The 16,432-nt window shown below is 41.7% G+C and overlaps 2 protein-coding genes across 3 annotated transcripts in view; one reads left to right on the forward strand and one right to left on the reverse strand.

Annotated features, from left to right (window-relative positions):
* Positions 1 to 599: 599 nt before the first annotated feature.
* ZFYVE21 (zinc finger FYVE-type containing 21) lies at positions 600 to 14,105 on the forward strand. Of its 2 annotated transcripts, XM_062495691.1 has the most exons (8): positions 600 to 733; positions 6,438 to 6,488; positions 7,791 to 7,959; positions 9,676 to 9,751; positions 10,092 to 10,183; positions 10,990 to 11,043; positions 12,510 to 12,652; positions 13,466 to 14,105. In XM_062495691.1, exons 1-8 carry the CDS (start codon positions 611 to 613, stop codon positions 13,499 to 13,501), a joined length of 744 nt encoding a protein of 247 aa, XP_062351675.1. In that variant the 5' UTR covers positions 600 to 610; the 3' UTR covers positions 13,502 to 14,105. The 2 variants fall into 2 exon arrangements, with proteins under 2 accessions (XP_062351675.1, XP_062351676.1); XM_062495692.1 differs by lacking the exon at positions 10,990 to 11,043.
* A 406-nt stretch (positions 14,106 to 14,511) lies between these two features.
* PPP1R13B (protein phosphatase 1 regulatory subunit 13B) overlaps positions 14,512 to 16,432 on the reverse strand; it is a 43,128-nt gene continuing 41,207 nt past the window's right edge. Inside the window, exon 16 of the mRNA XM_062495690.1 lies at positions 14,512 to 16,033. Coding sequence (XP_062351674.1) covers positions 15,992 to 16,033 — 42 coding nt within the window. The 3' untranslated portion in view covers positions 14,512 to 15,991. The remainder of the gene's footprint in view (positions 16,034 to 16,432) is intronic.

The following is a 16,432-nucleotide window of genomic DNA, read 5'->3' on the forward strand; positions in this document are numbered from 1 at the left end:
ACCGGCCCGGGGGAATCGAAGGACGGACACACGGCCGGACAGACGGACGGACGGACGAACAGAGCGCGACGCTGCCACAGGGCCCTCACCCCGTCACGAATCCCCCGCCGTCGTCGCAGCCAATCAGAGAGCAGCTTGCCCGCGGCGGCCCAATCAAAGCTCTCCCCAGCGACTGCCCCGGCGGGGTAGCCAATGGCAGGGCGCCGCTCGTTCCCCTCCCGCTGGGCCGGCGGGGAGCGGCGAGGCCGGGCTGGGTCAGAGGCTCGGGGGGGGCGCTGCGGCAGAGGCCGCGGCCTCTCTGCGGAGCCGCCCCTCTGAGGAGCCGCTCCTCGTGGCCGCGGGGCCCGCGGTTCGGTGTGGCGCTTCCTGGAACTCGGGGACGCGGCTGTGGCGCCCGCGCCCTTCGCTTCCGGGGTTCGGGGCACGAAGGAGGCGGGAATAGCACGCACAGGGACACGGGATGGGCCGGTAGCCCTCCGGCGGGCGGGCGGGCGGGGCTTGTCGAATAGCTGCTTGCCATTGGTTGGATGCCGCGGCCGTCGCGCAGCGCCGCGCGGCCATTGGGCGGCGGCGGTGCCCGTCCCGCGGCAGCGGCGGCGCGCGGGGGAAGATGTCGGGCGGCGACGCGAAGAAGCTGGTGCGCTCCCCCAGCGGGCTGCGCATGGTGCCCGAGCACCGCGCCGCCCGCAGCCCCTTCGGCCTCGACGAGCCGCCCTGGGTGCCCGACAAGGAGGTACCGCCGCGGGCAGGGCCGCCGCGCTTCCCTTTCCCTGTTCCTTCCCTCCTTCCCTTTCCCTTCGCTTTTTAACTTCACTCAGGTAAAGGGTTGAAGGACGCAGGGATGGGGCTGTCACTCGTTCTTCAGGGGTGTGCGGCCCCGTGGAGAAAATCTGCGAGCGATCTGGTAGTTAGGAGTGTAGCGAACGGAGCAGCTTTGCTTTAAATGCATATGAAGGTGGTTCTGGAGGCCGTGTAGGCTCAAAACTAATCGCATACATTATTAAAGCACTTAGGTTGAGTTAGAGCAGCCCTTGTGGCTCCTGGTGTGAATGTTCATAGTGCTGAACAGTCAGTGAACAGCTCAGTCTGTTACAGTCAACTTTGCTTTTAAATGCTTACCGAGTACACCGCGTGATGGTGATATTTTTAATTTCGTGTAATGAGAGTTATTTGTTGCCCGTCGCTGCAGCCAGATGCACATACAACATAGAATCCATTGTTTGTTTATTTATTTATTGCCAGCGTTCTGTGGTGTGGACACACGCCAGTGCATTTAAATGTGACCGGAATGAAGGTTTATTTTAGATGAGCCAGTGTGAGTTTAATCCAACAAAGCCTTTGGCAGATACGGACTGCTTGGGCTGTTTTCAATGGGAACACGGAGTCCTCCCTTGCTTAGGAATGAAGAAGAAAATTTTTTCCTCTTCCTGGTATCTCTTGAGGCATAAAGTTCTGTGTAAAATACTAACAATAATTGTGGGGGCTCGGTCTGCCGGCACAGTGTGTGCAGCTCGGGCCAGCCTCTGCCGATGTAAAGGGTGGGAGTCGGGAATCGCTGGATGGCTTGCCCAAAGCAGCCTTGTTTTGGAAAACGAGTGCTCAGCTCTGCTCAGCTGCGGTACCTCGAGGGAATTTTCTCAGGTCGGTCTCTTCCATACTCCGAAAAGCCTCCGTCCCTCAGCAGCTGTTTCCTGCCTTTCCCGGAGCGTGGGTAAGGTGAATTTTCCGTGTCCTTTGCTCGTTCCCTCCCCGCTGGCACCGCCTGTGCTCTGGGGTCTGGCTGTGAGCTCGCAGCAAAGCCTGGGCACTTCTTGTGCAAAGGTTTTCCTTTGTGCTGCTGCCGCTGCCTGCTCCATCCCCTGCGTCACCTGGAATTCCTGACATCGTCTTCATCACGGGATATCGTCTGTGGGACAGTTCAATTGAATTTAGTTTTGGCCCTGACCTTTGGAAGTGCAGCTCAGCCTGTCAGTAGCCCGTGGTTATTGCAGACTGGTTTCATTAAGGAAAACAAAGTACCTCTAACACAATTTTAATATGTACAGCCATCTTAATTCAACTAAAGATTGCTTGGGGATTGTGGTAGGATTTATTTAAAGTCATCAGATATATTTAGAGAAATAAGTCTGAATATTTTAGGTAAATCAGTGTGATGTGTGTTGTTAGTTTGAATTTTGTATTACAGTTCTGTTGTAGGCATTCTCTGTCTTTGAAATTGAACTTCTCCCCTGTAGTCTGCTGGTCTATAGGCTGAGGGTGTTGAATTGTAACTGAATGTGCTCAGTGATACTTGCTATTGAGAGGAGGTGTGATGGGGTAAATATTTTAAATGCATTTGTTAATGCAAGATTAAGAATATTAATTGTTATTTTGTGGCTAGTTATTTTACTAGATTTCTGGAAGTACTTTAGAGTTCTGACATCCCCTTGGTTAACAATTGCCAAATATGTTACAAACTTTTTCCTTAAATAAAGCATGTATGTGATACACAGGGAAGCTTATGGATTCCATGCTTTTGTTAAGAACAATTAAATTTAAAGAGACAGGGTTATCTAGGCAATGAATTAGTTGAGAATGCTTACTCTTGTTGCCGTGTCAAACATAATTAAAAATAAAGTCTCTACGTCTAAGATAAGACCTTGGGTAGTATTAGCAAATGCTGATCTGGCATTTCAAATCCATTGGATTTTGCTGTGCAGCCAGTAACTCTCAGAAATCCAGTAGCTTTATTTTTCTTTTGTGAGAAGAGTCAACTGGCTTATTTTTTTTTTTTTTATTAAGGCCACCTAAGAAGTATGGCAGTTGATTTTGTGCAGCTTATACAGCATTGAAATATAATTAAGTTTTTAATTTTTATGTCACAAGATTATACAGTCTTAAAATATCAGTTACTGTGAGGAATTTGAAATGCAAGGCTGAAGCAGGACTACTAAAACTTTACTTTTGGTAATCTTATTTGTAATACAGGTAATGCAAAGGTTTGCTGTGTTAAGGAGTGTCGGGATTGCTTTTGGGTTTATATCTTCAAAAAAGCAGAGCAGTTGTTGATTGCTGTGAAGTTATTTATTCTAAAGGCACATCAGTCTCAAAAGACATAGAGTCCCAAGTGTTAAAGTCCATGCTAAAAGCTTGGGGCATAGGGTCCCAAATATCAGTAAAGTCCTGATTGGAAATAGAGGCAGCTCCTGGTGCAAGGCCCCAAGAGGGCTGAATTGCAGCAGCTCCTGTTGTCTTCCAGGTGATGATGATGGTGGTGAGGAGAAATGAGAGAGGGTCTCTTTCCAGTGCACAGATTCTTATTTACAAATTACCCAATGAGCTGAAAACACAAACCTGAAGCATTTCTTCTAAACCTATTAGAATTCTGGTTTCATAATATAAAAGTGTACATGTAATTTGTGCATATAGCCTATCTGCTCTATCTGAAGAATGTAAACAATATTCTTACTATATCTTTGTTATGTCTAGAACTATGTTTTTGAGCTCTCACTGAAGCTTGTTTTTCACACTAGATTCTAAGGCTTTTACTTTTAAAGGCACTTAAAACATATTCTTACTTACTTAAAACTTAAACTTACACCTCTATTTCATGCCTGTGTGGCTTAATATATTTTAATTTCTCTAAATGTTTTAAATTTAATTTTTGCATTCTGTTCTCTCTCTGAGGGACTTGGAGAGGCCTCTGTTTTCACACTCCAACAGAGGAGCTCAGCCAGGTGTTCCTATACATCACTTCTTGAATCACTGTGTTATTATTTATGCAAATAAAGCATGTGAAGTGTAAGTATAGATTCCTGTCCATCCATGGGATTCCCACCTCTGGCTGGATCCATGGAATTATGGAAATAAATTATCACACTTGAGCAAACCCATGAGAAGCTTGCAATAAAGCAACTCTCTGTGTTTTAAATTAGTGCCAAGATCCAACAGCTGCTGAATGTTCTTCCATTTTTCTCTTCCAGGATGAAGTAATCTGATACTGGTACTGGTGGTTGCATGTGAAATGAATGTACTTGTGACATTAATTCTTATTTAATTTCTTGCTTCACATCTTTTTGTTTGAAGACACGAGAAGTAACTTGGACATTGCGCTTCCTTCTCTGTTAATGTGATAAAACCCCTCCAAGCAAAAAAGCTTAGTTCAGTACTAGTCACTCTCTAATTATGTCAGTGTATGGATGAATAGGAAGAATTCATCTTTCAAGATGTTCTCAATAAATCTTGTCCCAGGCAAAGTAGAAGTTGACATTATGCCAATGGTTCAGTTGGTTCTGGTTACTTAAAGCACAGTACCTCGAAGGAACAGCATCTTGAGCTTGCTTGTGTCAGAACATCTTCCTAGGAAAATCCCATTTTGCAATGCCAGCTACCATGTACAACTTGGTCTGTGATTTATTTAAGACTGCTCTTTGTATGAGGCAGGGCTATAATCGTGGCTCTGGAATTCAGAAATACTCTTCTGTAGTTTGTGTTACATAAGAGGATGGATAATTTTGTTCCTTCCTAAAAGCCGCTTTTTTGTTTAGCACAGCGTGCTGTATGAAATCTATGCAGGACAGTAGTTAGAAGAGTTTGGGTTTATCTTTTTTCCCCCGCTACCTTGTGATTTGTGCTTTCTGCATTTTGGCAGTAACAAAATAAAAAAAAACCAAACCCCAACTCCCCTAAAACCCCAGACAACTAAAAAAACCTTACCACCACCAAAACCCAACAAAAAAAACCTCTCCCAAATATTTTCTTTAAGAAAATTAATTTGAACTCAAGTAAATTCAAGGCATACCAAAACTATTGCCAGGTCCAGCTCCCAGGCAAGCTGTTAGACTGAATGTCAAAAATTAAAACATCAAGGTAGAGCAGAACATGGTACAAGCTGTAGAGTTCTACTTGTTACAGAGGTGGAACCTGGTGTGTGCTGAAATTGCTTGGTGCTGAACATTATTTATCAGTGAGTGTTGAAATAACCTTTTCTGCAGCCATTGTGAAAAGATGTGTCTGGATGCCTTAGTTCCGTGTTATTTAAAACAAGCCAGGAATGCTTCTAGTGCTCTTTTGTGTGGGGTTTAAAAACAGCTTGTAACAAATTGTAACAAATCCTTCAAGTTGTGACAAATTCTGCAGTAAGGTGTTTCGTTCCACTGCGGTGACTGCCACTACTGTCTAGTGTGTTAAATGTCTGTTTAGACAGCAGAGCCTTTCATATAAACTATTGCCAACTATTAACAAGCTTACACTTCAAAACAACATGAAGAATTTCTGGAGAATTTTTAATTCAGCTGGTGTACAATTTTCTTGGCTGCCGTTGTTGAGGTTGTGACAGTGATGGAGTATCTGCTGGAGCAGAAGTCCCTGAATAGAAGCTGTTGTAACCTGGGGGGATTTATAGATGATGAAGGGTTAAGTAGTGAAGTGTGTTAATTAAAGGCAAAGGATGATTACTGTGTGCTTAGCAAATTGCACCTGCTCAGCTTAGGGCATGTGTTTAAGAGGACATTCTGCTGTAGTCTGAGATCATCTGGTTTGAGGAGTTTTGCTTTTAGAGTTATGAAACTTAGTACAGGATCTAACCATGTTCTCCTGAGTGAGATGTCAGGCATAATTTTACATTAATATTTGTAAGTAAATATATAAAAAAATGCATTATAAGCCTCAGACAGTGGGGTTTGATATGTTGGATGAAAATATGTCAAGCTTTGTTGAAATATCCAGTGACTTAAGGGCTGGGTATCAGCCCTTTAGGTGACTTTCTGTACAGAAAATTTTGATTGTCCAACCATCACTGATCACTTCCGAGTGTTAAACACAGTCAAAACTGTCACCCCTTTAGACTCTATTTAGTTGCAAGGGAGAAACTCCTTCAATTTTATTCTGTCATTTTTTTTAAAGGAGTGTGGGCGTAAGTTTGTTTTAGGGAAGAGATATTTCAGGAAGTGACTTTTTGTAGCTGGAGTAAACATTAGGTCTCGGTGGATTGGAAGAAAATCAAGTATCTCTTAGCATGTTTCAAAAATGTGTGAGTATTGAGAGCATTAAATTGTGTAAACAATGTTTTGGTGAGTCAGCAGAGGATCATTGCAGAGTAAAGTGAGGACAACTTACAGAAAAACAGTTGTCTGGAGTGTAGGACTGTCTGGATAGCCAAACATTATCAAGAATGGTAAGTAATTCTGAGATGTAGTTCTGCCTGCTGGCAGGATGCACTATTCATTAGGGGGAAGTTTGGCAGCATTTTTTTTTTTTTTGATCTTGCAAATGGGGGTGATGTTATTTTGCTGCATCAATATTAAATGAAAGCTATCCATGGTGAAAAGATAAAGGATGGAAATTTGTTGGAGGTGTTTCTTTATGGGGCATTATATAAAGCTCATTCTTCCTGTACGATAGTAGAATTAAAGGTGTAAAAAAATAGTATGCTAATCTTAATTTGTACTGTTTTCTAGTGCCCAAGATGTATGCAGTGTGATACAAAATTTGACTTCATAACTAGAAAGGTAAGAGAAATCAATGAAATGTGAAGAGTAAGTGTTGCGAAGTACTAAAATGGACATATCTTGCAAAGTAAACCAGGATTTGTCTTGAGTTTGGAAGAGAGAAATTCCAATTAAAGTAGAAAGTGTAAACTACATAATTAGGCTCACTGGCTGAAGAGAAAACAGTAACATTATGTTTGTTAATTGTAAGAGGTCACTGTGGAATGCAGACTGGTGTGCAGAATGCAACATGGAGAATTCTGCAAAGGACTCTCCCAAAGAAGGCCAGCAGTGATTTTTAGGAGGAACATCATTCCTTTGTATAATTATATTGACACTTTGTTAGCACAGGCTTAAGAAAGTGAAGAAAGATGTGTGACTTGTAGTGCAGTGACATAGTTCATGTTTTTTAATTTAATTGTTTGGAGGGAGAGGGAAGGAGAAATTTTAAACCAGACACACTTGGATGTTATACCAGATGACAAGCTGCTGTGTTTCCCTTGTGTGGGAATTAATTGGAGAGAGCCCTGGAAAATAGGTACTCCAGAGAGTTTTGCAGAACATTTGGAAGGAAAGCCTAACACTGACCAAAACTGCAGTGTTATCAGTTCCTTGTATCAAACTTCCAGGCTTGCTTTGAGCCACAGGTTAGTTCCTGCTTGCCTGGGAGTACTTGTTCTCTCATGAGAGCTTGCATCAGGAAGATTTGCTGGTGCTGTCACACCCCAGCAGTGATCTGGAGCACAGGCCACTGGTTGCAGATTTAGGGGCCATGAAACACACTGCAATACTCGTTCTGGTTTCTCAACTTTGCTGCGTTTGTGCTGTGCTGCCAGATACCTCTGATAAAAGGAATAGCTTTAGGTTCTGACTATGAAGATTCTTATATTTTTTTCCTTGGGAGAAACTTGAGAGTAAGTTTTAAAAGAGAAGAATCGTATTTTCAGTTGAAGAAGAATAGAAGCTTCAGTTGAAATTCTGCAAGATATTTTCTCAGAAATGGGAAGGGACCTGGAAACCACTCTTCTCATTGGGTTTTATTGACAGGGAGGTAAAGGATTTACTGGACACCACAGAAGCCCCTTCCTCTCTTTTCTGCTTCACAGTGTGCCAGCAAAGGTTTAGAGTGCTGCTGTTTGTATTGTACTCAGTCCTTTGTGTCCAACCTTCAGAGATTGCTGTCTGCCACTGTAGCAGTTAATTTCTTCTGCCTGTCCCTCAACTTGCATGTTTCACACCTGGGAAACTGTTGTGGTAACCTTACTGAATCATTCCTTACCAGTTTCCTTCATAAATAAATCAAGTGTGTTCTCTTGTGCTTAGCATCACTGCCGAAGGTGTGGGAAGTGTTTCTGTGACAAGTGCTGCAGTAAAAAAGTGCCTCTGCCTCGCATGTGCTTCGTGGACCCGGTGCGCCAGTGCGCCGAGTGTGCCCTGGTGTCACAGAAAGAGACAGAGTTCTACGACAAACAGCTCAAAGTGCTCATGAATGGTAAGCACTCAGTGCTCACATGTGCTGCTTCTGTCTCCTTTGTATTTATTCAAAGTCCAGTGAAAAGCAAGAGCCTCTTGTCCAACAAGCTGCGGGTTTGTCTCCTCTTCGTCACGCCTCTTGTTTTTCAGTTGATAATTTTGTGTTACTGGTTTATTTAGAGGTTCACACTTCTTAATGTTTACACCTCTCAGTTTGTACTTCTTGTTTTTTACGAAGAGTGATTTAATTTAAGACAAATTTTTAATACCTGTGAGAACAGATGTATGTGCAGTTGGCATTTTTCTTAAAATAATGCATCCTTTCGCCATATTCCTGTTACATTAAATAAGGATGGAAAATATTTTGGAGAATATTTTAATATTTTCAAACAAGATACAGTGCTTGTTTCAAGCTTCATCTGAGAGCTTTGATCTTGTCCATGGCCTACAGCTGTGGTTGATGGCAGATCATCACGAGTACTCAATTTTCCATAGGTTTAAACCTTCATGCAATACAGTAATTAATGTTCCAATTACATTAAGAAAGCTGAAACTTCAGTTTTTAAAATATTCCATGATCCTTCAGTTCCTTTAGATGATCTCTCAGCATTATGCCAAGTGTGCATAATAGGTAAGCTAAGCTCCACATGTGATGGGCATGGGTGTTCCTGGGGAGAACCTGGGTTCAGAAGGGAGTGTATTCATCCTGGAGCACATAAATCATTGTTCACTCTGCTTTGCAATGAGGGCGTAGATGAGTTTTTAAGTCACGTCTTTTAAACTGAAGAAGTTTTTTTAAAGCTTGTCCTGTTTGCATTCATGTTCTGAAGTTGTTCCTGGCTTTCTGCAGAGCCACAGATCGTGGTCAGAGAGACAGTGATGGTGGCTGTGATGTCCTTGTGCTGTAATGTCCTTCTCTCGCCTTAGTGCTGCTGTCTCTGTCTCACTTCAGCAGCACAGGGTCTGTGCTGGGGCTCAGTGAGCCTGGGTGAACTGGGAAGTGAAGTGAAACTCTGGGGCTGCATGGTTCAGGTTGTGGAGATGGATTGGAGACCATTTGGCAGGGCTGGGTGTTATTTTCTTTGTTTCCCAGGCCAGCAGTATTGGGATTAGGTAATACAGGGAGCATGAAGCATGGAGGAAGTAAAGGGGTCGGGTGTGTAGGGCTGCTTGGAATTCTGAGTCACTTCTCTCATGTTGCAACTGTGACTTTCCCCATGCCAAAGCAGTTTTGAGGGGGAAGAAACACAGCATGAAGGCTGAAGTTCACTGACCTCACAACAAGACTGAGCTAGTCTTCAGTAATGAAAAAGAGATGTCTTTACAGTTTCTTAAGCATAGATCTGAAGGTCACATCCTGCTATTAAATTGTTCTTTTTTAATACACGAACAATCATTTGTGTTACAGTGACCACAGAGGGTCTTTAATTGCCTGTCTTTGCCACCTCTGAATCTCTTCTCATTCTTAAAAGATTCATCTTGGATATCATCTGCATTTCCACACGTGGAAGAAATTGCATAGCATGTGTGGAAGGTCCTGTAAGTCAGAACGTGATAATTAAAGATCAGCTTTCTGTATTTGAGTGTTTTGGTGCTGTTAATCAGTTTAACATTTCAGTTATTCTCTTCTTTCACTCAATTCAGTGTATTAGTAAGTAAAAGTTGGCTATTCTTTCTGATACTTGAATGTTGCTTCCTGAGTTCTGTATTGGAATACTAAAATGTTTCTTTCCAGGTGCTACGTTCTTTGTAACTCTGGGAACATCTGATAAATCTGAGCTCATGGTTTGTCGACTTTCCAACAACCAGAGGTGAGAAAGATTGATAGAAATTGCACTTGTAAACTATAGCATTGTTGTTCTTACAGCTCTATTATTACACAGTAACCTAAATATAAGAGTAACATGCCCTGAGGATATTGGAAAGAGAAATCAAACTGAAAGGATAGATCCAACAATACTGGAATGTTTGAATTTGCTAACAGTGTGGATCAAATTGTCTTGGAAGGGTGGAATTTCAATGAAAAGTAATATTTTCTGGTTGATTTAAATCTGTCTTCATCCCAAAGAACTGCTTTAGTTTTTTCCTTTGATTTGGACTTGATACCATAGGAAAAAAAATTGAAAAAATCGTTTTTCTTCTATTATGTAGATACCTGGTTTTGGATGGAGACAGCCATTATGAAATTGAAATTATACAGATTTCAACTGTTCAGATTCTTACAGAGGGATTTACTCCTGGAGGTAAATTTTTCTTTTAATATAAATGAACTATTAAGGGGAAAAAAAAGTGAAGCTGCAGTTATTGAGCTAGACAGTGCATTTGGTGTGTAACTGTGTTGGTCACAACTGCTCTCAGAGTAGAGCGCAGTCTGTGAGACCTTGTCCCATGTGGCTACTGGGATTTGGGGAGCACCTAAAGATTGAGAAGTTCCCCTACAGCCTTAATGTGGGAGAGCCTCTCGATAAACCTGAGTAAGGGTGGTTGTCGTCTGTTCTCTGGGGTATATACAAATGTTTACTGATTTAAGAGCTCATAGCAGGGAACTGTTTGTCTTTGGTAGGTTCCATTTCAGAATCCAGCTGGAGCTTTCCCTTGACTGGTACAAACATTGTTAACAGAATGAAATGGGGGAGGGGGAGTAAATAATTAAACTATGCTTTCTTAATTTCATTCAAGATGAAGTGGTGGCCAAATGAAACTGGTAACATCTTAACTGGAGTGCAGCAACTTACTGCCCCATCTCTTACCAGATTTTAGAATATTTCAGGATGAACCTGAATATGATTTGACTGAAATGAGAACAAACAAGGTCAGGAATTTCAATAATTGTTCTTTATCAACACTTCTGTCACTGCTGGGTTTTTCTAATTGCACAGCCCATCTGTGCATTATTCAGCCAGTACAGCATGCTAACTTGAATAAACTTACCTTGGTATTCAAATCAGCCAGGTGTATTGCAGAGTCACTTAATGCTTCTGTAATTCCTTGTTCACTACTCTTCTGACTGCTTTATCTCTTTTCTGCCTGCCTTCCTTCTTGATGGTAGAAAAAGATATTCACACTTACACCAGCCTTCTGGAGAGCCAGCCTGTTCCTGAAGGTATCTGCAGTGCCTTTCAGCATGACTCACCCAAGCATGTCATGACCCCCTCACCTTTTTCTTCTCTGCAGTGCTGATTATTTGTCTGATCCGTAATTGATGTCAACCTGAGTTATGTTCAAGTCTACAAGTATCAAGTCAATGTATCTGTTCCTTCCCATGTGTCTGTGTAATAAACCAAGAATGAATGTTTTGTAACACTCTGGAGAACTGTAGCACTCAAGGCCTACTTTAGACCAAAGTGCTGTTGTCCATGCTGGGAGTGGTATCTGCAGTAGTATAGAGTGTTACAGATCTCCTGCTTCAGCAGGTTGCTGAATTGGGCCTATAGAAATGAATGTAGTCCCTGTGTGCTGTCTGGAAAGGCTTTGCACTGAAACTGTTAATTAATGGCTTGCTTTTACACAACTTTAAAAGAAAGGCCTCTTCGTTATGCAAGGTGTGTTCTTAGTAATACCAGACACGGGCACACTGGTCAAGGCTGTAGGTGTGTGATTTCCATTGGTTTATCTTTCAGTAGACCCTTAATTCCTTATTCTAACCAGTAGGGGCAACGAAGCAATTGAAGAAGTTGAATTTCCATTTATCCTAGGAGGGTAGAAAATAGCTCTTTTAGAAACCCTGCTGTGGGCTTCTGATTGGATTAGGTGCATTAACAGCACTAACTAGATTGAGTTTGGCTTAGATTGTGACTTGTTTTGGCTCCTCAGATATTGCAGTAATAGCCTCCAGGACCCCTCTCATGCACTTTTTAGAAAGAGCTGTGTAAAAAGTGTCCTGTTTATGCTGGTGCTGTTCCTAGGGCTTAATTTATGCTCCACTGCTGCAGGAAGTAATGACAGTAATGTGTTATTCTAAAAGTTCTTGTTTAATGTCCAGATTTTTGCTTTGGTTTATGTTCATCTCTGCAGCCTCAGTAAGAGAGATACAAACACCTCGCTTACTGTGCTATTGTCACAGCAGCATCTTCAGTAGCAATTTCTTTCAGGAAGTAAATGATGTTGCCAGCTGTTCTCTAGCCTTATGTAAGCATCACTCCCCACCTTTGTGAGGTTTGGAGAGACTGATGCCTGCTGTGCCAGACTGCATCCAGCAGGAGCCTGCTTTGCCATCAGTCTAACTGGACCCTAAGCCCACTGCCTGCAGGCTACCGTATGAAACTGTGGTATCAATGTATTAACATGGTGATAGTAAATCATGAGGGTGTTCCAGGTGTGTGGCTTTACCTGATGGCTGATGCAGGTTCTGCCTTGGGGCTTGGCAGAGAGAATGAAACAATATGAGGCTGCAGGTTCCACTGCCTGGCACTACGAGCTGTGGACATGAGCTCCTCGGATCCTGCAGCTGCTTGTGCTCTGAACTGAGCAGTGAGCATGCTTCTCCAAACATGCTCATGAGCTGGAAAAACCTTGTGTTACTTAGTTGGTAAAACCTGCTGCTGTTCTGGGTGTTATTTCTCTTTTCAGGTGGCAACACTCGTGCTGTAGGAATGATCCTGCAGTACAAGGTACCAGGGTCAGAGGAGGTGATGCAGATGAAGTTTGTTGCTGGTGAAGACTTTAGCTGTAACAAGAAGCTGTCAGCAGCCTGGCTGGCAGCTATGCATAAGGTAAGCAAAGCAGCCAAAACTTAAACAAGGCTGAAGAAAATCTTTACATGGGGTGTTTAGTAGCAGCACAGAGAGCATTCAGCCTTAGGAGTATTTCTATTATTTTTTTTATTAAGGACTTCAGGGCCCTGTTCCTTGGAAAACAGAAGTTGTGGCTGGGTATAATGAACATGACTTTAGCTTTCTGCTCAGAGACCTGAAGAATTTATGCACTTTGAAGGGTTTCCCGAGATCTTATGTATATTATTAGATGAAAAGAACTTAAGAATTTGGCTTTAAACTTCCTTGGATTTTGTTACTGGCTGAAGAATGTGCACTATGAATGAAATACTCTTTTGAACCTAAGTTCAGCTAATTGTTTTTACTACTTCATTAACGTTCAAGGAAGTTGTTGATTTTTGGAAATGGAAGACTTGAGTCTTTTGGTACCTGCATGGGTAATGAAACTGAAGGTTCATATTTCCTAAGTCAGAGTTTTGGTAGAAAAAAACAAAGCAACACTCCAATCAGTGACCTGATCAATTGCTGATCAGAACTGTAACACTTCTAATGTGTATGGGCAGGTTTGTGGCTCTTTTGCTGCTTTATTGCCATTTTAAAACTCCCCAGGTACCTGCACCCCAGGTTTTATTTCCCATCACCATCAAAACTGCATTCAGCACTTCCTGAATGCTAGTACAAGCCTCAGATGGAGGAAAAGAGAGGAAGAATTTAAAGCCCTGGATTTAAAGGAGGGTTTTGGAAGGGTAGGAAGCAGATAAGGTGGCTGCAAGTAAAACTTCAGTTAACACTGACATTTTCCCTTTCTGTTAGGCAACAAAACTTCTCTATGAGTCTAGGGACCAGTGAGAACTGCAGATGTGGCCTCCTGAGGGCACACACAGACACCAGCCTCCACAGACCTGCCTCTCACTTTGTGCTGATTTGACAGCTGGAAATATTTGCTGTTCTTGACTCTCTCTCATTCCAGTGTGGTTCATTATGTAAGAACTGGCAAATGCAATGTGAGTAATTTTTTTGAACCATGAGTATTCACGGTAGTGTGCAATATGTATACAGTTAATGCTTTAAACAGCCTCACCTTTTAAGACTTTGTATATTTTGTTAAGCCTTTACTGGCCCTTAATATGAAAGTGACCTGCACTACAGCTAATGTACAGCACAACTTTTATAGTAACCATTATATATACTGTTTGCTACAGGAAGCAAACAACTGTGTATGTCTCTTCTGCAGAGAATAGCTTTTGGGTATAGATCTCAGGTTTTTCCCTCTATCCAAATGTTTAAAATCAATGTACAAAAAAAACTGCTTTAGATATGATTTTATAGAAATCACATGCATTTTTTTAAACATCTAAATATTTCACCAAATACCACCAAATTTGACTTACATGAACTTGACCTTGAATAAGCTTCCAGAATAACTTTTAGTTTTGTATTTTCTTTTTTGGTAACTAGCTTTTGTTAATCTAATTGTAATGCTATCTTAAATTGTATACAATTTAATGTACAAATATGAATAAATTAATTCACTTATTTAAAAAAAAAAAGAGGTGCTAGTTCATTTTGCAATATACTACTTCTTTAGTAATGGCTACCATGGTCTCTGCACTCTGGAAATTTTCACTTTTTTAAAGAAAACACTTAATTTTAGTTGTAAGTTAATTTGTCCCAGTTGGAAGATGAGGATACTAGTGTGTAAGCACATCTTCAGTGAAGCTGATAAAATGAGGAGGAAAGGTGGGTTGACAGCTGTAACCTTGGAAAGCTACAATTAGTGTTTTCATGCAGACTCTGACCAAAACCACATCTGCTGTCAAGACCTCTGTAAAGAGAGTGGAGAATGCAGCCATGCCTTAGCAGTACTTTATTGTGCACATTTACATGTTCTCTGAATTAGTGTATCATAGGCTCTTGAAATCATCACATTCATGTAGCAAATTCTTCAACAATAATACCCTTTCACTTTTCACCACAATATATACAGTTAATGCTGACCTGTGGTAAAAGCAAGTTACAGCACTGCAGAAATGGATATATAAATTATACACAGAACTTGTACATGAAGTTAATCAAATTGCATACTGTTAAATGGGAGAAAATTACAAGAAATATGGCTAAAACTTATAATGGGAAATTCAAAATATACTTCTGGTATATAAAATCATGTACAGTTAAAATTCCAGTGAAGTGCCTGTTTGTGGGGTTTTTATTTTTTGCTTGAAACTACAACGTAGTGGAACAGGTTATTGCATAACTTGCCTTGGCAGCAGGTGTAGGCTGCCAAGAACCACAGAAACTGTCCTCAAATAAGCTATTGCCTTTCTTAAATCCTTCTCTAAACCTTGTTTCTTTCTTCTCCTCAACACAGCATCTACATGACCCTCTTTCTACTTCTATCCAGTCCTTCATATTTTCTTCTAGACTCTCAGGCAGACTTCAGGTGACACAGTTATAACCCTTACCAGACTCTTACCCTTTTCAACTATTGCACTTTCATCCCTGCAGACATACAAATCCCTTAAGCTGCTGCAACTTCAGTACTAACTGTTGTGTCCAGGCTGGACGGGCTCGGGGGCTTAAGTAGGGGAACCTTTACATTCGTAGAGGTAACACCGGTGCTGTAGGCTGAATAAGAAAATAAAACACCAAGTGAAATACTGTGTAGGGACTTTGAGAAGTGTACAAATACTGTTGGTTTTGTTAGTTCTCTAGCTTGATTCTAAATGCAAATAATGCAAGATGCTAGACTAGGTAAAGCTTTCGTTGGGGTTGTCCAGACTAGGATTTAAGTGTTTAGCATGTTGCCACCTAAAATCCTAGCCTTCACCAAGCTTTGGTAACTACTTAATTATGCATGTAACAGGTGAAGATCTCATGTCCTAGAACCCAAAGAGTTGATAGGTAATGAGAACTCAACATTCACTGGTATTGAACAGAAATACCCAAAATCCCGACCCGGGACAGTTGCTGTGGGGGGTTGGAGCAAACTGGACAGCGCATCTGCACTCTGCAAATGACACCTCTGAACACAGAACACAAGAAAGCTCCTACCACAGAACTCTGACTCAAAACACTGCGTTAGACGAGAGTTGGTGCAACACTGTCGGTACTGGAGGCTTCGCTCTCCTCCCCAGTGCTGGGTCACACAGAAACAATCCTCACTTACAAACTGCAGATATTGGAAATTGTGGATGCTGTTCATTTAACAAGAGAAAGCACCATTAAAACTAAGTCTCAGTTTTATTTCTCTGTGTGAAATGATCAAAAATGATGGCTCCAGTGTATGTTCTTAGTTTCCAGTTACCAGCATGGTACTGCATTGTTGTACAACTGAATTCAAGCAAGGGTTCGCTGTCGAGGTTTTATTCGTGGATATAACTGAAAAAACAAAATAACAGTATTAGGCTTTGCATGGTTAATACCACCTTTAATTTATAACTAAGATGTATTTATTAGGCAGAACTGGGTGATGAAGTGTTTTGGGAGGTGAGGTTTTTCTAAGCTTGGGGGTGTTCTCAGGCAACTCCTGAAAAACAAGAAGCAGGAGGAAAAGGGCTGATTTACTCCTGCCACTGGCAGCAACATGGCTGCTCTGAAAATGACGTGGTGCATTTTGCTCAAGATCCAGAACAGACAAAGGATGCTTTTACATTAGGTACAAAAATTCCCTGTTGAGCACTCCAGAGAGCTTATTTCCTGCTCTGCAAGTTTCTCTTACGCATTTTGTCCTCAGTAGCTCTCTACTCAGTCACCTTACATTCCTGGCCTCTGACAGTG

This window comes from Cinclus cinclus, chromosome 6, assembly GCF_963662255.1.
Source record: "Cinclus cinclus chromosome 6, bCinCin1.1, whole genome shotgun sequence".
Taxonomy (NCBI): domain Eukaryota; kingdom Metazoa; phylum Chordata; class Aves; order Passeriformes; family Cinclidae; genus Cinclus; species Cinclus cinclus.